This window comes from Chelonoidis abingdonii, chromosome 7 (assembly GCF_003597395.2).
Source record: "Chelonoidis abingdonii isolate Lonesome George chromosome 7, CheloAbing_2.0, whole genome shotgun sequence".
Lineage (NCBI taxonomy): Eukaryota > Metazoa > Chordata > Testudines > Testudinidae > Chelonoidis > Chelonoidis abingdonii.
In genome coordinates this window covers 58,898,208-58,922,283 of record NC_133775.1, presented here as the reverse complement: position 1 = coordinate 58,922,283, position 24,076 = coordinate 58,898,208, and the positions used below count along the sequence as shown (strand labels likewise).

General features: G+C 44.5%; 1 protein-coding gene across 3 annotated transcripts in view; it reads left to right on the top strand.

The window, feature by feature from the left end:
- Positions 1–24,076, top strand: part of RALGPS2 (Ral GEF with PH domain and SH3 binding motif 2) — a 314,141-nt gene that overhangs the window by 250,463 nt on the left and 39,602 nt on the right. For 2 of the 3 annotated variants that reach the window (XM_075067905.1, XM_075067907.1), the window contains 2 exons: positions 17,108–17,162; positions 23,860–23,937. In XM_075067905.1, the coding sequence (XP_074924006.1) occupies positions 17,108–17,162; positions 23,860–23,937 (133 nt within the window). The remainder of the gene's footprint in view (positions 1–17,107; positions 17,163–23,859; positions 23,938–24,076) is intronic. The other variant, XM_075067906.1, reaches the window with a different exon arrangement.

Genomic DNA, 24,076 nt, shown 5'->3' with positions numbered 1-24,076 from the left:
CAGAGGACCAAACAGTCACAATATCGACCCACCTCGCAAGACAGGGACCTTAGACGCCTTGATGTCCTGGGCCACAAGGTTTATACATCCTCTACACTACAATTCAGGATTGCAAACTATTCTGCTCTCCTCGCCAGTTGTGATTTTGATAATTACAATAAGCTTTTCGAATTTGCCTCCTACATTCCAGAGGACAGAAGAGCAGACTAAATCAATCCTGACTGAAGGACAACTGATTTCCGGAATGGCCCTACAGGCGTCTCTAGACACAGCAGACACAGCAGCCCATACCACTGCAACTGCTGTGGCAGATGCTCATGGCTCTCTGCATCCGGCATTCCTAAAGAACTCCAGACCAAACTGGAGGATCTCCCCTTTGATAAGGACAAACTCTTCTCCAAAAAAAAAACCTGATGAACTCCTCCACACCATGAAAGATTCTTGAGCAACACTGCGCACCCTGGGCATTCATTCATCTCTTCCCAGGAGACAACGATAACAACCCAACCAAAGACCACGCACACATCAGTACTATTGTCCTCAACCTAGACCAAGCAACACAACTAGGAATCGTACTAGACCCCCCAAGCGCAGACAAAATCAAAATCAAGCCACCACCTTTCGTCCATCGGGCAATAAACAACAGTTTTGAAACATTGGTTGAGGGCTTGCACGACCACCCCTTGATTCCACCGCTTACTTGCCCATTTGGCCACCGCCTTCAGTATTTCCAACATGCCTGGCAGCGGATTACACAGGACCGCTGGGTCCTCAAAATAGTTCAGACCGGTTACTCCATCTCTTTTATATCCTACCCTCCTACCCTTCCCTGTCCTTCTTCAGGGACCCTTCTCACTAGCAATTACTTCGCACAGAAGTGGCACATCTTCTGAAACTAGGCGCAGTGGAACACCAAGGGACAGGTTTCTACTCCCATTACTTTCTAACGCAGAAAAAGACCGGGGGATGGAGGCCTATACTAGACCTACGCTGACTGAACAAATTCGTGAGGATACAAAGATTCAAGATGGTCACACTGGGCACAATAATACCTGCACTGGATCAACAGGACTTGTTCACAGCCCTCGACCTACAAGATGCTTACTTTCATATATCAAGTCATACAGATCACAGACTCTTCCTGTGATTCACAATCAGTCAGGACCATTTTCAATACAGAGTTCTTCCTTTCGGACTCTCCAGAGCTCCAAGAGTTTTTTCCAAGATCCTAGCCGTGGTCGTGGCTCACCTCCACGAATACGGGGTCACACTGTTCCCCTACCTGGATGATTGCCTCATCAAGGGCGACTCCTATGGCGAGATACTTCAAGCCATGCATTTCGCCATCTCTCTCTTTCACAGCCTAGGCCTCCAAATAAACATTCAAAAATCCATCCTGACACCTACGCAACAGATCGAGTTCATCGGAGCTCACCTCTACTCAACCCGGAGCAGGGCCTCGCTCCCATACAAAGATCCTCGAGATCACGCAGCTTATACACACAGTCTCTGTTTGTCCCAGGATGCAAGCAAGAATCTGCCTACAGCTCCTTGGTCACATGGCAGCCACCACCTTCGTGGTTCAACACGCCAGGTTACATATAAGATGTCTCCAGGGCTGGCTCAACTCCAGTTTCAAACCAAACAGCACCCCTTAGGGATGCTGCTAACTCCTCCTCCCAATGTTATAGCTTCCCTACAATGGTGGACAAGTCCAGAAAACCTCTGCTCAGAGATTTCCTTCCAGCAATGATCCCCAATGCTCATGCTCACCACGGACACTTTCCTGATCGGTTGGGGAGCGCATTTACGGGAACACAGGGCACAAGGCCGGTGGTCCGCATCAGAGATGCATCTACACATAAATCTCTTAGAGCTCAGAGCTTTCTTCCCCTCATAAAGAACAAATATCTGCAGATCTTAACAGACAATATAGCATGTATGTATTACATAAACAGATAAGGGGGAGCCTGATCACATTCCCTTTGCATGGAAGCCATTTGACTATGGAATTGGTGCATACAACATCAAATACAAATCATCACTTCCTACCTACCAGGCTGCCACAACACTACTGCCGCCGCACTCAGCAGGCACTTCTTGACAGAACACAAATGGAAACTGCACCCCGCAATACTCCAACAGCTTTTCTCCCACTTGGGCACCCCGTCAATAGATCTCTTTGCCACGACCCAAAACCGAAAATGCCCCCTGTTCTGCTCCAGGGCGGGACTCAGGACTGCATCCCTAGGAGATGCATTCCTCATCCCATGGAACAACTACCTCCTGTACGCCTTCCCACCAATCCCTCTGTTACACAAGGTTCTTCGGAAGATCGTGGACGACAAGGCCCAGGTCATCCTGATTGCCCCAGCTTAGCCAAGACAGACGTGGTATCTCTACCTTTTCCACATGTCCTCCCGTCACCCATGGGCTCTCCCCAACAGGTCAGACCTCCTTTACCAGGGCACGGGACGAGTTCTTTACCCTCAGCTCCAAAAGCTCCACCTCACAGCCTGGTTCCTTCATGGTTCCAAACCCATGAACTAACCTGTTCCGAGCAAGTCCAGTATGTCCTCCTGCACAGTAGGAAAGACTCCACTCGTAAAACTTACCTGCAGAAGTGGAAGCGTTTTGCTCTTTGGTGCTCACATAAGCATTTAGCACCCAATAACGTGACCCTCCCTAACATTCTAGACTACCTCCTGAAACTAAAACAGGACCGACTTTCGCTCAGCTCCATCAAAGTGCACCTGGCGGCGCTTACCACCTTCCATGACCTATTAGATGGATACTCATTCTTTATCCACTCCACCATTAAATGCTTTCTCACCGGCCTGCAAAATCTCTACCCTGAAATTCACCCAACAGTGGCTACATGGAATCTTAACCTCGTTCTTCATACTCTCATGAAACCTCCATTTGAGCCCTTGGCTACCTCCTCTCATCTCCATATGTCCATGAAGGTGGCTTTCTTAGTTGCCATAACATCGGCAAGGAGAGTTGCTGAAATGAGTGCCCTGATGGCTCACCCTCCCTACACAATCTTCTCCAAAGATAAAGTTATTTTGAGACCATATCCTAAATTTCTTCCTAAGGTGGTATCGACCTTCCACCTCAACCAACCTATATATTTACCTATTTTCTATTCCAAACCTCACAAAACTCCACAAGAGGCAACCCTGCATACTCTCGACGTCAGGCAAGGAATTGCCTTTTATTTAGACCGTACTAAACCATTTTGCAAGTTTCCATGACTCTTTGTTTCCATTGCCGAGAGATCGAAAGCTACGGCTATCTCTAAACAACTCCTATCCAAGTGGATCTCTGACTGCATCAGATCCTGTTACCATGCAAAAAATCTTCAACCACCCGACAACATTAGAACTCATTCCCCTAGAGCCATGTTGGCATCCGTTGCCTTCCTACACAACGTTCCCATTCCTGATATCTGCAGAGCAGCTACATGGTCATCTGAACACACGTTTGCAAAACACTATGCTCTCACGCAAGACACCACGGCAAACACAATAGTAGGCCATACAGTACTATCTATAGTACTCACTGCCGCATTTCCAAAGCCCCACCAACCATAGTGGGTACTGCTATACATTCACCTAGAGTGGAGCACCCACAGGGACAGCACTCGAAGAAGAAGAGAAGGTTACTCACCTTACAGTAACTGAGGTTCTTCGAGATGTGTGTCCCTGTGGGTGCTCCACTCCCCATCCTCCTCCCCTCTACTTTGGAGTACTGATATGGTTCTCCATGGTAGAGAAGGAACTGAGGAGGGTGTGGGGCGCACACACTCAGGAAGATTCCAACTAGATGGGAGATACCATCTGAGTGCGTGCGCCCCAACTAGGCACTGCTACTGAAAATCTCCGATCAACAGTGCCGGGACGCACTGTGGCCTAGCGTGGAGCACCCACAGGGGGACACATCTCGAAGAACCTCAGTTACTGCAAGGTGAGTAACTTTCTCTTTTTTCAGTATCGGAGTCTCCCATCTTTAGCACCAACGGTACAATGGTACCTGCAGCACTTAGTCAACCCAGTTTTCCACCTCTGCTCCACAGTTCTCCAGTGATGATGAGGATGCAGGGCAGTCTCCTACATTCCTCCTCTATGGCTGCTCCTACCACGCGGTGCCCTTATGTACGTGAGCTACCTAGTATACATTCCCAAGCAGCCCTGGATGCCCACTATGCCCTTCCAATCACAATGGCCTTTGGGCTACATACCCAAAACAACAACAGGGCATACCTGTTGGCCTTTCCACAGCTGACACACATCATGCGCCTTTATTGACGCCACAGGGCCCACCCTGCATCTCTAACCAGGGAGCTCAAGAGGAGGAGGAGGAGGAATTCTCTGATCCAGCTAATCCACCTGAAGTCCACTTTTCCTCATTCTCACCGGATGACACTGTTATGCCCCCACCTCCCACTACAGGTGATAATTTTAAACAATTTCAAGATCTCTACAAGAGGTCCACTTCACTGGACATCTCCCTAGAAGTAGTCCAGGAATCACAACACAAACTAGTTGACATACTGCACCCTCAACTTCATCTAAAATCGCCCTTCCCATGAATGATGCGGTTATGGACCCTGTGAAGTTGCTCTGGCTAACCCCTGCAATGATTCCACCTACCTGTAAGAGGTCTGATTAAAAAAAAAAATACCAATTGCCTACAAATGGCTCTGAATTCCTTTTTTCTCATCCAACACCGAATTCATTGGTGATTGATGCCGTCAATGAATAGGGTAGGCAACAATATTACAGAGACACTCGTTCTGACAAAGACTGGAAATGACTTAATCTTTTCGGCCCCAAAGCATATTCTTGTGTGACATTGAGAATTGCCAACTATGTGACCTCATTGGCAAAGTATGACCACAATAACTACGCAAGTCTCTCTGAATTTACTGCCTTTATTCCAGATGACAAATAAGAACAATACAAATCGCTCATCACGAAAGGTCAACTCATACCCAGGACAAGGTTATAAGCTGCCCTTGATTCAGCAGATTCTGCTGCAAGATCCATAGGAACTGCAATTGTTATGAGACGAGCCTCCTGGCTCCACCTGGATTCCCAAAACTAGCACAGTTGATGTGGAGGACTTACCGTTCGAGGGATTTAAACTTTTCATGGATAAAACTGATGAGTTATTACACACTCTTAAGGACTCCAGGGTGACATTGCAATCTCTGGGCATCGACACACCTAAGATCAAAAGATGCAAGATGACACAGCACTTATCAAGCCCCTCAGTTATTCTGATTTCTCCCCACTACCCCCGTATGCACAGCACAACAGATACTATGACCAGCAGGGTCAGAAGTAAAAAACCTTGAGGAGATAGCAACCTGCTCCTTTGAATACTACTTCACAACCATCAACTTCCAGACAACAGATTTGAGGCTTTGGTCAAGAGCCTGAGAACTTCAACGCTGGAACCATCTACACCTTTCAAGACCTTTGGAGATCGCCTGAACCCATTTTTACCCAATCTGGCAGAGTATTACATCAGACAGATGGGTATTAGAAATTATCAAAACTGGTTACTCCATCCCCCTTATCTCCAAACCTTCTACCCACCCCTCTTCCCTGTCCCTCTTCAAGGACCACCTCATGAGCATCTACTGCAAGAAGAGATAACCCACCTCATGTCTCTAGGAGCAGTAGAATACATACCATCTCAGTACAGAGGCAAGGGATTCTATTCACACTTTTTTCTCACACAGAAAAAAAAACAGGAGGTTGGAGGCGTATCCTTGACTTATGGCAACTCAACAAATTTGTGAAAACACAGCAATTCAAAATGGTCACACGGAGCACCATTATCCCAGCATTGGAAAGAGAAGGGACTAGTTCTCGGCCCTTGACCGCCAGGATGCATATTTTCATATATCCATTCATTCCTCACATTGAAAATTCCTACGATTTGCAGTAGGATAGGACCATTTCCAATACAAAGTGCTGCCCTTTGGCCTTTCCACTGCGCCTTGGGTATTCTCAAAGGTACTTGCCGTAGTAGCTGCCTGTCTATGCAGAGAGGGAATTATGATTTTCCCTACCCTGGACAACTCTCTGTTGAAAGCACCAACAAGACAGGTAGCCCTAAAATCCACCAAACACACAATAACAGTGTTCACCGGGTTAGGCCTTCAGATAAACATGCAAAAATCCACTCTAACACCAGTTCAGCACCTGGAATTTATTGGAGCGGACCTCAACTCCCTTGAGGCAACAGCCTCACTTACCAACAAAACAATATCTGACTTGAAACAATTTGATCTCCACAGCACAAAACAGCCCACAAATGTCTTCCAGAACTTGCCTACAAATTCTAGGCCACATGGCTGCCCTGACCTTTGTTGTCCAACACGCAAGAGTACATAGGTAGTGCATAGAAACCTGGCTCCGAACAAAATGAGTCCCACACAAGCATAGTATAAACTTTGTATTTCACCATGCTAGAAACAGTCAAAGATTCTGTTTTGTGGTGGACCAAGCTGGACAACGTCTGCAGAGGGGTGCCCTTCCTACCGTCAATCACTATCACCACAGATGCTTCCCGCCTAGGATGGGGAGCGCATCTGCAACCACACTCTATACTTGGTCAGTGGTCCACAACAAAGTCTCATCTTTATATAAACCTATTAGAACTGGGAGTGGTTCGGAACGCTTGTTCCCACTTCCTACTGCTAATCTGAGAGAAGACGGTACAGATTCTCACGGACAATGTAGCTTGTATGTTCTACATAAACAGACAAGGGGAAGCACAATCACACTCCCTCTGTATGGGAGCCATGTGCTTTGGCACTGGTGGATGAAGCACAATGTTATATGGCTTCATACCTACCTGCTGCCTGAACACCGTGGCAGATACCCTAAGCAGGAAGTTTTACCAGGAACACGAGTGGGAGTTGAACACACCAGTACTCTTAGACATTTTCCAAACGTGGGGTTTTCCAACTATAGATCTTTTTGCAACTGTGCAAAACACCAAACACCCCCAGTTCTGCTCCAGAACTTGGCACATGCTCTCTGGGCGATGTCTTTCTCATCAAATGGAATGCTACCCTACTATACACCTTCCCTCCCACTTCCCTCTTAGCTGCGTGCTTCACAAGATCAAACAAGACAGATCCAGAGTGATTCTAATAGCCCCTACAAGGTCACGAAAAACATGGTACCATTATCTCCTCCACCTGGCAGTCTGCCCACCACACACACTGCCTCTTCTACCTCGGCTACTATCACAAGACGTGGGTCACATCATCCATCCGGATTCTCAATGGCTCCATCTCAAAGTGTGGCTACTGCATGGCTCTTAGACCCTGAAATGACATGTTCTGCAGACATACAAAACATCTTGTTAAACAGTTGTAGGACAACTGCCAGACTCACATACATAAGTGGAAGCAATTCAATTCATGGTGCTGACACAAACAGACCAAACCCCTCTCAGCCCCTTTACCTCTCATTCTACACTACTTGATGGAACTGAAACTGACTGGCATTTCCATGAGTTCCATTCATGTGCATCTATCAGCTGTCAGGGCGTTCCATCATAAAGTAGATGGATTCCCTACTTTTATGCATCCATTCGCTAAACGCTTTCTTAAGGATCTCTCTTGTTCCTGCCCAGATATTTGGAATCCCACCACACCATGGCACCTCAACTTAGTCCTCCATGACCTCACTGGTCCTCCCTTTGAGCTCATGACTACAAGTCCCACCTACATCTTTCCGTGAAGGTTGCATTCCTAGTGGCCATTACATCTGCCAGAAGGGTGGGAGAACTGGGAGCTCTCATTGCCAACCCACCTTACACAATCTTTTTCAAAGATAAAGTATCCCTGAGATCACATCCCAAGGTTCTACCTAAAGTTGTCTCATCCTTTTACCTCAACCAAACAATATACTTTCCAACATTTTTTTCCTAAATTACACGTAAACAAATGACTGTCCAGATTACACACCCTGGATATTTGCAGGGCTATCACTTTCTACACTGATAGAACAAAATCTTTCTGCAAATCTCCAAAACTGTTTTTCAATCATCGAACAATCAAATGGTAACGCCATTTCCAAACAATGTCTATCCAAATGGATATCAGACTGCATAAAACTGTGTTACCTCCAGCATGAATGACAGCCCTCTATGGGGATCTGCACACATTCTGCCAGAGGCCTATCAGCCTCCATAGCATTTCTTAATAATATTCCCATCATTGAAATCTGTAGGACCGCAATCTGAGCCTCTCCACACACATTTACCCAACATTACACTTCACAGCAACATGCATCTTTCGATACTTTGTTTGGACATACTGTACTTTTCATCTGCTATGACTTCCGCTCCAAAGCTACCTCCTTCCACCAGAGGGCACTGCTCTGAAGTCACCTAAAGTGGAGCACCCACAGGGACATCACTCAAAGAAGAGAACATTACTCACCTCATGCATTAACAGAGGTTCTTTGAAATGTAAGTCCCTGTGGGTGTTCCACTACCCTCCCTCCTCCCCTCTGCTATCGGCATGGCTCCAATTGTAGGGTCAGTTCCAAAGGTAAGACAAGATACAACGAGTAAGGATAACAAACAAGAGAGGGAGGTTTAGAAGTAACAGTGACAGGCACATGTAGTTATGTAGACTAGTTAAATGTACAATTTGATGTCATGAGTCTTTAATATATAAATATAGTAATTATACCACAAATTTCTACTGGTCACCTGCCTATACGTTATTATTTAGTAACTAACTGTAGGCATCATGATAGGACTTGGTTTCAAGGAAAGGCTAGTGCTTAGAAAAATGCATGGTACTGATCTACGAACAAAACACCTTCTTAAAATATTGTCTATACAGATCACTCTTGGGATGTGTCTATGACAGAGTCTTCTAGAAAGTTTTGGCCATTGGAATTGTGTGGATACTTCCTCATGGACCTGTTTGGACTTGTGATTATACAAGGAGGTCACTGCCCCTCAGTTTTGTACAGGTACTGTATATGTACAAAAAAATCAATATAAAAGGGAGTTTAAAAAATAAAAATAAAGTTATTTATATTATGTATGTACATATACAGTGCCTGTACAAAACATCCAATTGCTTACACATTTATTTTGAATACTAAGAAACTGATAACCTTTTATCTGATGCTGGAGCAATCCGTGACAGTTGGATACCAGAGGTCACAAACTGATCTTGAGTCTAACCGAATAAGTTAGATGAAACATGACTTTCATATATGAACTATTTAGAGCTGGAATATCCTGTTTATATCAGCCAAAACTTCCCAGTGGTCTAAGCTGAGCAAAAAGTGCAGAGAAGATGCATTATAAAAAGCAGCTCTAAGAAATTTTATGTCCTATAGAGTGGACACTGAAAAGCACCTCAGTATTCTATTGTAAGAAATTATAGGGCCAAATTCAGAAGTGTTGTGTGATCGGTGTAATTTGTACATTGGTAAATTAGTATGAGACTAAAGGACTCTGTATTAATGTAACTTATACACTAATGAGCCCAGAGTCAAGTGTAAAATGCACAAATTTAGATTCCCATCAATGTTAGACTTGCCTCTGAATTAAACACATGGTATTTTAAAACACTTTGTATATCTCCTAAAATGAGGCCTGCAAAGACCTGTTTTAACCTGTAATTAAAAGTTCAGTTTAAATTATACAAAATACATGGCCACACCACCCCAAATAAAGAAATTGCAATGAAACATATCAAACAAAAGAGGAAAAGATGCAGAATAAAAGTTAGAAATACCCTGTAGTGCGGCTTTGCCGCAGTCCGTCCCTCAGCGGGGCTGTGGGGTATCCCACCGCCTCGCTCTAGCTTGCAGTCCGTGGGCTCTGCGGTTGTGGGAAATAATGCACACTCGATTAGGGGCTCAGGCCCTTGGAGCGGGGCTGAGTCGATAGTCAAATGGCTGCCCAGGCCCTAGGTCAGGGTGGGGCGGCCAGCAAACAGAGACGCAGGCCCTTAGGCAGGGACTGAGTCAGTAGTTCAAAAGCGGCCCAGGCCCTAGGTCAGGGCAGGGCAGCAGTCACACAGTCGGGCCCAGGCCCTTAAGCAGGGTCCGGGTCAGTAGTTCAATAGCAAAGCACAGCCCAGGCCCTAGGTTGAGGCGGGGCAGCAATCACGCAGTCAGGGGCCCAGGCCCTTAAGCAGGATCCGAGTCAGTAATTCAATAACAAAGCACAGCCCAGGCCCTAGGTCAAGGCGGGGCAGGAATCACACAATCAGAGACTCAGGCCCTTAGGCAGAGGCTGAGCCAATAATTAAATAGCAGCCCAGGCCCTAGGTAAGGGCAGGGCAGCAAACAAACAGTCAGGGACTCAGGCCCTTAGGCAGGGGCTGAGCCCATAGTTCATGTAATAGAAGGTCCTAGCCTCTCCAGGCCAGGGAAAATGGGGAGTCTGCCACCCAAGGAGTGGGTGGCAGGGGGGACGCAGGCCCTCCCACTCCACTGCGTCCCAGCCCAGGGCCCTAGCAGCGGCAGAAACTCGCTGCTGTCAGTGGGGATCCTGGCCGCAACACACTGACATAGGCTCTGGCCCTGCTGTGGCCAGACTGGGGTTGGCTGCCCCCGGGCCATTTCCACACTCCCCCTCGTAGGGTACCTGAGTGGTGGTAGCGTTGCCGGCGGTCTCGAACACCATCGGTTCCTCTGGGTAAGTAGCGGATGGTAGGCTTGGCTCCTCCTCGGGGTAGGGGGCAAGAGGCAGGCTCGAACAGTCCTCCCCGGGGTAATGAGCGCGGGGTAGGCTCGGCCGGCCCAGTGCGACCTCAGGCCAGCTGCGACCTTCTGCTGTCTCCCCAGAGGGAGCTCGGTCGCAGGCGTCTGGCCTCTCTGGCAGCTGGTTCCCAACTGAACTCTGCCGGTGAGCTTTTATACTTCCAGGTCTGCGCCGTGACCTCTGAGGGGCAGGCGCAGGACCCAGTGACTCCAGCCACATTGGTGGTAGGGGAGGTCCGTCCGTCAGCAGGGCTGTGGGGTATCCCACCACCTCGCTAAATACCCAAAGAAGGGAAGTTTGGTGGGGAAACAAAATAAGAAGAAATAAGCTTACACTCTAGTGTCCTTAGACAAATAAACTAAGCTAAGCAGACTTTTGTTTCCATCCACTAAGCAGCATAAATGCTTATAGGGACAAGCCTTAGGGAGCTGCAAGGAAATCTTTAGTAATATATTTTCTACCCCAGAGAGACTTATTTTGCGAAGCCTTTTGTTTTATAGGGTTTTTTTTAAGATTCTGCATGTTGTATACGTGCCATAATAGCACTAATGTAGCACTTTGCATCTTTAAAGCACTGAATTGTGTTCAGTAGTAGGCAAAACAACATTTAAAAAAGCCTTAAAAGAAAATTGTTTTCCTACTGCAAACAAAAATAGTGAGAGTGAGAAAAGTGGATAACAGAGGGTTGTCCAAACCCGTCTTGGAAACTGTAGGATTTTTTTTCCGCCTCCCCTGTATTCTCTTTTCCCTTTTCTTTTATTCCTTCCTCCCTCAAGAGCCCTGTGTTTTGTGCCAACCATCCCTTCCAGCCCTGAAGGACTGCATACAGTTCTTTGGAGTCCTGTGGATTTTACATATTTTAATAAGATTTTAAAGTTACCTCTATTCACTTTATATTTTAAGTTCAGCTTGTTTCATATGTATTTAGATAGGTTGTTTCTATGTTCAGTATTGTCTCTTTACACACTTTTGTAAACTAAAATGATGTAAACATGATGACAAAATGTTAATGAAAAAGCCATTAGTATACTGTGTTGAAGCAAGCCACTGGCCTTATGAAATACTCTGGTGGGCCATAGTTTGGGAACCGTTGTCCTCAGGGGATTATTGAAGAATGATACAGTGTGCTCCCTCCACATATAGGCTGATTTTTTTATTCCAATTTTTATTATTAAAACTCCCCCTAAACCGTAAGGTAAGGAAATATTATTTATATGCCTATTCTATGACCCTTACTCTCAAATATTTAAGGACAATATTTAGTATTACTCTGAGGTGGCTTCTGCATATTCTCATTTGTGATATCAAGGTTCTTGTGCCATGTGCTTCCAAAAAATTCAAAAGAGCAATGACTGTTGTGACCATTACCCCTTCCCTTTACTCCCCCTCTGCTTGTTCAGAATTCCAAGGGTATGAAAGGGAGGGTCCCTTTTGTCTGCTGAAGGTACACACAAGCTTGAATTCGCTCAGTGCCCTAAATACTTCCCTCATCATCATCACTTCCTGTTTTTCTGCATTTTGGGGGATTATTTTTTTGTTAGTTAGCTAGTCAGTTTAAAAAGAAAGCCAAGGGTGCTCATACGTCATGAGCATTGCCTGGGCCATTGGAGTGTGGCAGAGCACCCTGAAATCTTAGTTGACAAGGGAAGTTCTTTAGGCCCAGTCAAGTAAGGGCAGGTCTACACTACTGCGTAAATCAATCTAACGTGCATCACTCAGGAGTGTGAAAAAGATAAACCCCTGAGTGATGCACGTTTCAGTGACCTAAACACTATCCACACTGATGCTATGTCGGTGGGATATGATCCCTTGTGGACATAGCTTCCATCTCTCGCAGAGGTGGAATAATTATGCCAACGGGAGAGCACTCTTCCATCAGTAAAGAGCGTCTTCACCAGATGCACTACAGGAGTACAGCTGCACCGATGTAACCCTTCCCATGTAGATCTGCCCTAAGTCTAACACTGTGTTAGTTCAGCATTGACTCTCTGGTGGTTAAAAAGGCATTCAGGTGCTCAGTCTACAGAGTTCCTTGAGCAAGTATAAATAATATTCAAAGGTGGTACTCTCAAAGAACTACAGTGAGTAACTTTTCTATCTCAAAATCCATTTTACAATAACAATTTAACTGTGATGTACAAAATATATTTATTAATTCTTGGCATATGTGTAATTAATCATATATTTTTATATTCCAAGATGTGCATATCTTAGTGATGAATTTGTATGTTTGTCAGTGTCTTAAATTCATTAATACCTTACTTTTAAGCAAAGTTTTTTGTATGAGAATTTCCTAGTTTTAAAATAAAGATTTTGAATCTAGTTTCTGTTTTTACAAACAAACTAGCTTCTACTGTAGCCATTTAAGCAGTTGAATACTTAAAATTTTCAACTCATAAAAGCATTAAGCTCACTGAAATGGCAATGCTAGAAATTAGCTTTGGTAGAAGTAGAAAATGTTTAGGAGCTCCACAGATTCAATATTTACCCCTTGATCCTGATGTCCCCTTTTTGTGGACTTTTACACATCTGCCTAGTGGAGTTAGGGATTAATGACTTAATTAGACAGGCATCTTCTTGTGCATTTCTCCTTTTTTCTGGCTGCTCTGTACACTCTGTGGTCCAATCCACAGCTTCCTACTCATTTCCCATAGTGTTGATTGTAAGCCAGGTCAAAGCTTCTTTTAGGGACAAATCAGCGTAGCTGAGACCAAGCTGGCTGAAATCTGGTTGGTAGCAAATCTGGGGCTTGGCATTGTGGCTGTAGGATGGGACCCCTCAGCTTAGGGTTTGGATTGGCCAAGGATGAGGGCTCTAGAGATAGGGAACTAGATATTTGTGCTTTCTCTCAGACTTCATGTATTCAATGAAGAGAGCCTTCTGTAGTCAGGGCTTGAAGATTTTCATTGTCTCCAAGCTCTAACTGGTTCACATGAAATTCTTTGAAGTCAAGGGGAAAAAGCTGGACCTTCAGTTTAAAGCTATGTCTGCTGGGTGTGAAAAGTTTTTCAGAGTAGCCCCATGCCCTGGTCCAGCCCCATTCTGTAGTCCTTCAGCAGGTCTCCAGTTCTGCATCTGCACAATCATGCTGTATCCACAAAGGCATCCCTGTTCCTTGCTGATTTTTCCAGCCTTGAAGCCACAGATAGCCTTGCTCTCCAGCTCAGCTCTAAGCTGCCCTTCACCCTGGCTCCTTCCTTGACCCTCAAGGCCAATGCTACTTCCCTACTAAGATTTTAAAATACTTACCCCAAAATCATTCTCAGAGCTGGGACTCCCCTGCTGTTATAGTATATAGCAGGGGTCTTAAACTCAAATGACCACAAGGGCCACATGAGGTCTAGTGCATTGTCCTGAGGGCCGCATCACTGACACTCCCACCCTCACTGCCCCAGGCCCTGCCTCCACCCCACCCCTTCCATGAGGCCCCGCCCCTGCCCCACCTCTTCCTCCCCCTTCCCTGCCCCTTTCCACCCCCTTCCCCAAAGTCCCCACCCCAACGCTGCCCCTTCCCTGTCACCAGGGGGTGCAGGGTGTGACAGGATCTCAGGGCAGGGAGTTGAGGTGTGCAGGGTGCGGCAGGGGGCTCAGGGCAGGGAGATGGGTGCAGGAGGGGTGTGGGGTGCAGCAGTGGGCTCAGGGCAGGGAGTTGGGGTGCAGGAGGGATGCGGGATGCAAGCTCTGGCCCAGCGTTACTTACCTAGACCGGCTCCGCGGCGGCAGCAGCGCACACTGGGGCCAGGGCAGGCTCCTGGCCCCGCTCTGCTCCAGGAAGCAGCCAGAACCATAGTCCCTGGGGGAGCAAGGGTGGGCACAAGGTTCCGCTGCTGCTCCTTCAGTTACCTCCCACGAAGCTCCCATTGGCTGTGGTTCCCTGTTCCTGGCCAAGAGGAGCTGCAGGGGGCGGTACCTTGATGCGAGGCAACACAGGAGCCTTCTGCCTCCTCCCCTCCAGCCCGAAGGGACGTGCTGCCAGTCGCGTAAGGGAGCGGCGTAGGGCTCATGGCCCCACGGGGGGCAATCCGCCCCTGGCCTGTAATTTGCCCACCCCTGGCCTGGAGGTAGGCAGAGGGGTGGGGTGGGCGCAGGAAGCTTGGCAGGCCACACAGAAGAGCCCCGCAGGCCACCTGTTTGAGACCCCTGGTATATAGCAAGTCAATAGTAGGCAGAGCAGGGAATTTGTAGACTTTGATAGCATTAAGGAAGTCAATGTGATGGACTGGCTAGAGGCTGTTGTTGTAAAATGGGGATGGAGCTAAGGAGCAGGGATTTTTTTGGAGGCTGGAGCTAGTCAACCTGTGGAACTCTTTGCCAGAGGAGGTTGTGAAAGCCAAGACTATAACAGGGTTCAAAAAAGAACTAGATAAATTCATGGAGGATAGGTCCATCAATGGCTATTAGCCAGGATAGGCAGGTCTGGTGTCCCTTGCCTCTGTTTGCCAGAAGCTGGGAATGAGTGACAGGGAATGGATCACTTGATGATTACCTGTTCATTCCCTCTGAGGCACCTGACATTGGCCACTGTTAAAAGACAGGATGCTGGGTTAGATGGACCTTTGGTCTGACCCAGTAAGGCCAGTCTTATGATTGGATGATAACTAGAGGAATGGAGCAAGGCTGGTAGCTGGAGCCAGAAACAGGGCTCATCTGAAGGTTAAAGAGCAAGAAAGAGAGTCCAGCAGGGAAGAGGGGCCTTATATTGCAGACAGTGAAGCAACTAAAGTTTGCATTTACAATTTTAAATGCTTCAATTCGTAAATGGCTGTGCTGTAGCCAGTAGAGAGGAAGGATGATCTAGTGGTTAGAGTAGTGGCCTAGGACTATGGAGAGCTGGGTTCAAATTCTTTATTGTTATCTCTGTGCCTCAGTTCCCCATCTGTAAAATGGGGACAATAGCGCTTGCCCTACCTCAGAGGGGTGTTGTGAGGATAAATATATTAAAGATTTGTGTGGCACTCAGATACTATGGTAATGAGGGGCATTATAAGTACCAGAGAGAGAGGTTAATGACAAGAGGGTATCTCTTGGTGTAAACAGAAGCAGTTATAAGTAATATAAATTACTTTATTTTTATTTTTTAAACTCCCATTTATACTGAATTTTTTGTACATATACTTAATTTCAGCTGTTAAGGCCAAGGAATTTGTAAGTTAGAGGGATCTGAGAAAAATTGAGTAGGTGCACATTTCAAAAGAAGGTCATTTGAAATGACTTCAGATTCCAGAAGTGATAACCAGAAAATTAACCATAGGAGAAACTGGCATAAGTTTTCTGATCATATATCGAATTTTCAGACCTGACTACAGGATTTAGTCAGCATTGTAATTGCAGATCTCAGTACTATGGAGCTGCCAACAACACCTCCATATGTTCACATTTATATATTAGTCTTTACAGAATCTGTCTTCTCCATCCCATATGTTCTGTGGAGCAAAACAAGTGCACTAATAGTCTGACCATACACCGCACTTTCCTGAAACATGAACAATTATTTTTTAAACAATGAAACCTAATTGTTTGCCTAAGTCTAGGTATACTTAATCTTACCTGAGCATGGGGGTAGGGGATAAACTAAATGACCTCTTCAAGTCCCTTCCAGCTCTATATTTCTATGATTTTAATAAGCATTTCAGTTAAATCATTACTGGTGCTAGCCCACTGGGGGCCTTAAGCAGAAATATTTCCCCTTGATTACACAGAACACATACTAATAATTAATATGGAGCCCCCTTAAGCTACTTGGGGCCCTAAGCAATTGCTTAGTCTGCTTATGCCTAGTGCTGGCTCTGAGTTAAATTCAGTTAACTTAAAAAAGTTAATTAAGGGTTTCTGAATCAGCATTGGCTTTTAAGATATTGGAGAGACTCAGTGAAGTTAGTCTGGAGCTAGTGGATTAAGTTCCAGTCTACTCCTGTATTTGTTTGTAACGAAGCTGCATCTGTTTATCATGACAGTGAATTATCACATTTTGTGTTGTAATGGCTCCTAAAGAAGCAGGTCCTTTTAAATGCTCATCAGGTTGGGCATGAAATAGACAGATGAAAATTTGGGATTGTTGCATTAATTTTGAGAACACTTCTCCCCTTTAGACTTTGGATATTGCAGATATATAGAACCAGTCTCCTACCAAATCCATATCTCCTACATTTTTTATCCATAACTCTCAAGTCATTCCTAAAGTGAGCACCTTCTGTGTAGCATTCGTTAGATTTATTTCTGCCTAATCGCTCTCGTAGAAATTCTAAGGAAAAAATGTCACAATTGGAACAATTAGACTACAGATGGTACAAACTAAGGAATAAAATAGTTGGTTTCAAAGTATTATGCCTTCTGGTTTTAGGTAGCAGTGATGGTTCAGAACTTAGTGAAGAGACTTCGTGGCCAGCATTTGAAAGGTAAGAAAAACTGCTACAGCTAAACCTATATCTCCAACTCCATTCAGACCTTACTAGTTTATACCTATCACTCAACTCCTTGCAAATGAAATGTAATGTTAGTGGTGTGCAGGACTCAATTATGTAATAAACTGGGTAACAGCAATTGCTTCTAGAGTACCGTGTGCCCTTTGGTTCTTGTCAAGCCAGTTTAGGGGGCATCACCTTCTGGTTATCAGCTAACAGAGAGCTTTGTCACCTTAATGGCTTATTTCTCAACTTTGTCTCCTGAATTAACTGGACCACCACCAAACCCCGACAGATTTCCTTTTCATGAATACCGGCATCTCCTGTTCAGTATCCTTAACGTTGTTTGCCTCTCCTGTTTCAACATCTTCACTAGCCCTCAGACCTCCTCTATGTATCTCTTCTATTCCTGACTCCCTGCATTCCTACCAAAGTCCTGCTGCTCTGGCTGCTCCTTACTCTGCTGCCTGCTCTCTCCTATTCCCCCACTCTATCTCCTGATTACTCCTCCATCCGCTAATCCTGAAGCAATCCCAGCTATCACTACTTATCCTATCTAATGTAGACTTTTTTTATATCATGCTCATTACCATAGTATATGAACACTATCCAGGTGTCATTGACCACTGTAATCCAACCCCCTAAGTATTCAAAAGTGAGATGAGATGTTAAATAATTACAGTTGAAAATAGTAAAAATTGGAAACCTAATGTTTTCCTGCAAGCTATTAAGTTGAATCATGAATAAAGTGTACTGAGCCCACTACCTATTCACTGAACAGTCTGCTAGTAACATGGATTATAATTATCTCTTTCATATTCAGGGAACCCATCAATCTGGAAACTGACTGGGGTAACCATGCCCACTTGTATGCATGGAGACATGGATAGAAATTTTGGCCTAAGGACTTTCTGTTTATAGCCAGGAAATGTATCCCTTCCCAGTATTCTGCCTTTGTCTTGTAGAAGCAGTCCAGATTGTACAAGTTCCTTATGGAGAGAGATTTAAGTTGTGCTTTGTACCAAAGGTGAACTCTTCAATACCATCTCTTCCTATAAAATCTGTTATTTCCATTGAAGGAGCCCCTAAGCATCCAGTGGATGAAAAGCTAGAACAGTCTCTTCAGAGAAGCAGACTACTCCTTGGCTACCCTGCGTGCAGCTATAGCATACAGCATCATTTAGAGATTCCCTGAAGTGCTTAAGTCATCTGTATTGATATTTAAACAGAACAAAGTCAGAAAAAAGAGGATCTGGAACTTGCATATAACCCATTCCTATATGTGATGCAGCTTGTGATATCACAAGGTTTTTTTTTCTGCTCTTCCTACTTTATTCTTCCTGGCAAGAGTGGAGCAAGGTCCTGAGATGTGGGTATCATATTGAGTGTCCATTTGATTTGAGTTCCCTTTGATGGCCAAAAATTATATGGGGAAGCCTTAGATACAGTGGTGAAAGAAGCCATGGATCTGAGTAAGCTTCCTCTGGCCCAAGGAAGACACACATTTCTTCCTCAAGGGCAAAAACTTAGGATTAGTTCTGATGTTTTGCTAGAATCTTTCTTGTCTCCAAAGGAAAAGAGTACTTCTCATGGCCCTTATCTCAAGAATCCAGAAGAAAGCAGGTTATCTCCAGTCCCTCTCCCAATAAATAATGAGAATTGAATGGATCAGACTCTTTGCGCAATTGGGAGCATGTTGAAAAGTTTGCTGCAGGTCTGGGCTAGAACTATCTAGGACAAATGGGTTTGTGCCTGAGCATCATGGCTACCTCAGAGAATTTTTCATCCTGCATTCATCACCAAATTCCACATCCTTTTGATGCTTCCCTTAGTCCTCACCAAAGAGCAAGCTTTTTTGGACCCTATTTGATGTAACCTCTTTTTGAGGATATTTTCTCTTGTCCCATCTCAGGAAAGGGGCATAGATTCTTTATGGACAGTGGGAACATGTATGAGACCTTCATAGTTATACCTTATGTTTTTCAATCACTGAGATGGTGAAGCAAAGCTAGGAACTTGATGGGGGATGCTTTGACTGACATGCCTAAAATTATAGGTCACTGTGATGCCTGCCTGCAAAGTTGGAAAGTTGTACAGTAGAGTTCCATTCTTGTTAAGGAAAAAGGTCCCTTTGTGAATAAAGGAGAAGCATCAATTAGTTGGAATTGCTAGCTATTAGCAAAACCATGACTCACCAAATGCCCTTCATGACTACCACCTCCATTCTGGTTCAGAGCCAGGGAGAGGGAACTGAAAGCCAGTGTCCTTCAGTTTATTTTACGGAGTGAGGGGAGTCAGCAGATCAACATATTTGCTTCAAGCAACAAGAAATTGTACTTTTTCTATCTGAGGCAGTGGAAGAGCAGGATTTGGAAGATAAATTATTCTAATTCAAGTGGACATACCATCTTATGTGCACCTATTCTTTTTCCTTTCCTAGCTTAGGTAACCAGAAAATTCAAAAGGGATGGGGCCTGAGTCCTCTTCCTTGTTTGCTTATCAAATGCTGTTTTTCCTGAAAAATGCCCTCTGGGGAGGTTACCTATTTCCAGAGACTTGGTAATGTAATGATTAATATGTTTCAAGGCTCAGAAGTTCACACTGGCAGTCTGGAACTTAATAGTAAGCTTTAAAAACTTTGGGATCTGGATCAGCTAGTCAAGATCCTCTTGTGGTCCAGAAAGGATCTGCTGTGTTCTAAAAGGTTTGTATATTGAACATGGTCTCACTTCAGAATCAATGTCAGTCAAAACCTGTCTTAGCTACTTACTTGGTAGATTCACTAAAACTAGCCTAAGGGTGTTAGATGCCTAATTTCCTTGGGCACTTTTGGAACTACCTTGGTATCTTTCTTGTAACTGCAGTAAGAGTCCTCTGCTTATCTATGAGGAAAAGCTAGTTTTTTACCCTCCTATCCCTTGATTCACTAAATTACTCCTGGGGGAGCTCTGTGACACTGCACATACACAGAATTTATGCCCTTTCAGATTTCTTTGCTTCCCCACAGAAAAATAACTTTGTGACAGGGAAGCAAAAGGAAGACATGACAGCAGTCATGCAACTCTCCAGCAGTATGACCCTCCGGCAGGGGCAGAACTGGGGAAGACCTGGCTGGTGGCTCCTACCCTGCTCCAGGCTCAGTTGCTAGTCCCAGCTGGGCTGTGAAGGATGGGACTTCCTGTTCCCCTGCACAGCATCTGGGGCTGGGTCAGATCCACCCCCAGATTTTCTCCCCCAGCTGCAGGAAGCTCTGCAAACTCCCTCCCCCCCAGTTTCCTGCACCCATCACTCCTCAGCTGCAGGGGCAAGGATCCCTGTACAGGGAGCTGCTCCCGCATCTGCCCAACTCCCATGCATCCAGGCCCCCTCATACTCAGACTCTCTAATCAAGTCTAACCCTCTGCACTAAGAACCCCCCCCCCATGAGCCCCACTCCCCCTACACCTAGACCACCCCAACAAGCCACCTGCACCCGGATCTCCACCCCACCAAGCCATAACCATCTGCACCTGGATCCCCACACCAGTGAGCCCCACTCTCTCAGCATCTTCCCCCCCAGCCCTCCCCACACCCAGCCCTCCCTGCTGAGCTCTATCCCCACCACACTCAGACAAAAACCAACCCCCACCCCCTGGCTGAGTCCCACCCACTTTCACCTGGACTCCCCTGCAGACTCCCATTACCATTGCACTCAGAAACCCCCAACAATCCCCTGTGCATCCAGATCCTCCACTGAGCTGCCCACACACAGATTGCCCCACACGCAACCCTCTGAACCCACACCTGTCCCCCCAAACTAAGCCCTTCCACACTTGGATCCTGCCTTGCTGAGCCTACCTGCCCACACCTGGTGTACCTGGCATGGAGGGTCAGGCCCCTGGGGTATTTCTGGGGCAGGCCTGGACCTTGCACTGTGTCATGTTGAGTGCAGCCTCACCGCCAAGTCTGTGTCTGGAGGAATGGGCGGGGGGCTGGACAGTGATCTCCCACTTCTGTGCAGCCAGTGTCCTGTGCCCTGCAGTGCCGTGCTGAAGCCTCCATATTTATTTGACAAATAAAATTAGCAGAATTTTAAAATGTGTGCAGAATTTTTATTTTTGGTGCAGAATTTTTAATTTTTTGGCACAGAATGCCCTCAGGAGTAACTAAAACATGGTCAGAATTACATCTTTCAATTAAAGCTTCTGCAGCCCCAGCTGGGAGCTTGACTTAGTACAGAGGGAGTTGATACAACAGCCCTTTGAACTAATGGCTATGACTTTGTTGTCTTTTCTTGTCAGTTGTCATTACACTGTTGTCATTACTTCAAGGATGGCCAGTGAATTCAATGCCTTGTCATTAATAATTTTTTCTTTGTTTATTTTGTTTGTTTTGATTTTTACTCAGGGTTGTTTCTCCTTACCATTTAAATTGGTATATTTGACTCTCTTTATTTCCCCCAATCCTTCCCATCCTAGTGAAATAAAGTAGCATTGTCTGGATATCTGCCAAGATATTATTCTACTTAGGCAGAGCAAGATCAAAAGCCACAATCTTTCAGTAAGTCTAAGCAGGATTGTAAAATTGTATAGCTGAGCAGGTGAAACTCCTCTATTTAGTTTGAACTAATTCTGTAAAATCTCTTTCTATTTCATGGAAGAGGGAAATACAGCTTTTTATGGGAAACACTACAAAATGACAACCTGGCATCTTTTCACTCATTTATAAAACACAGGTCAATGTGTTGTCATCTTCAGCTGCTCGCTTTGGTTGTAGTATCTTGCAGAATGCCATCCTCGCTTGATCTCTGTTTGACTTTCCCTCCCTCCCTCTTCTGAGTTCCTGGTTGCTCTCTAATTCCTAATATTCCGTTTTCAGACTGATGGATTTCTTGTGTATGAAAATGAGACAATTTTGTCCTTACCTACAATTCGTTGTTTTATGGCAAGGAATTGATCAGTCTGGATTTTCTCTCCCTCGTAGTGACAGCCATATTTAGGTTTCCTAAGGCTTTCCATTATAAAAAGCTCTTGTGACTTTTTTTTTGTGAAGTGCTAACACTCCTCTTGTTTGAAGCAGGCTTTTGAAGCTCTTCAGGGAGAAAGCCTTCATGCTAGAGAAGTGCCTTTTCTGTGTCGCTTGAAATTCTTTTCAGTTTTACCTAAGATATAAACCAGATCTAGTCATCATTTCTCCTCAATCATACTGTCAGCAAAATTTTGTCAGTGTGTTCCCTCCTCTGGGAAATTGTATCCTAGCATGTAGATAGACCAATGGTCTGTCATCTCAAGTGCTGGTGGGCATATTTACTAAATATAGTTTTTATCCAGATTGATCGATTCCTTGTTATGCAAAGACAAATTTAAAGATTAGAACAAAGCTTATTTCCATCATTTACATGGACAATGGATGCAAGTCATAAACCTCTCGTCTATATATGTTGTTGATGCAACAGTTGTATTTAATTTTTTAAAATTGTAAGTATAAAAGTTTAGCTGTCTAAATCATTAGGGTTTTTTAGAAATTAAAAAAAAATCTGACCTTATTGAATTTTGCAAATTCAAAGATACCTAGGTTGCTGAAGGGCAGAGATTAATTATTTAGAACACAGTTTCCTTGGGAGAAGGAATAGGGTGGAAATGTATACTTATAATACATCTATGGTGAGGATTCTTATTACAGCATATTAAATTATTTGAGTTGGTAAGGGAGTGTAAACTTTTTTTATTTTGTTTTAACCTTTTTGATATTACTGTGCTTTCTTCAATATTGCTATTAATTAATCAACATATCACCATTGACTTCAGTGGAGTTACATCAATTTACACTAGCTATGGATCTGACCTTATATAACCAGCTTTGAATCAGGCACAGAATAATATTCAAAAGATAAGTTTAGAAACTAAGTGCTGGAATTGGGTAGCAGTACTGAAAACAGCAGTAGTGAAGGGCTCAAAAATTTAAAACTTCCTATGTAACGTTTATACTCCCTTTTAAACTGACATATTGAGATGTTACAGGTTTGCTGTCTCTTAGAGCTTAAATAATTTGCATTTAATCTTGGAACCATAATATAATAAGCCACAAGATTTTGCTTTGTTGACTTTTCCCAGACAATAAAGGTGTATCCAAGAAAAGTATCTGGTTTTTTTTTTAATGTATAGATTTTAAATAGATATTGTCTCATAGCAGACTGTATGTGATTTTCTTTGGCTTCAGTGATTGATTTGGAAATGGTGCCAGTACTCAGGATTGAGTTAAGAAGTCTTTGTATTCCTCACACTGTTGCTTGTGTGCCTATTTCTAAGTTTAGGGGCCTTATTGCTCTTTGCTTCTTGTCACAGAGTCTGTAGCAGTATCTATAGCCAGCATTAAAGGCAGCTGTTTGCAACCTAGTTCCTTATAGTATTTTCGTTTTTATTTTGTGAGTTAAAAGAAGCTTTTCTTTTCTGAAAACCCATTAATTGAGATGACAATAAAAATACCCCAGTGTTATGAGCACTGACATCAAGAACATCTGTTCAAATAAGAAATGTAGATTTTGAAATCTACAACTGCATGTTTTTTCTAATGAAATCATCCACTACTGCTTATTGTAAGAGTGATAGTTATGTGGCACAAGAGAGACTTTATTACACTATTCTAGCAAATTATGCTGCTTGTGTGGATAAAAGTGTATGTAATATATACAATTTATAATGGAATCCAACAGGAACAGATTATACCATTCTCTCGGTCCGGTGACAAGAGTGGCACGAAATGGCTATCGAGGCCACATGAAGGCCAGCAGGTACAATAATCCCCTGTATCCAGGGGTCACAGATTTTTCCTCTGGTGTTGGTGACTGGCTCGATAATTAAGTGGGTGTCTTCTGACATTTCTGATCTTTCTAACTTTCCAGGCAAAATTAAGGTAGCGACTTATCCTTA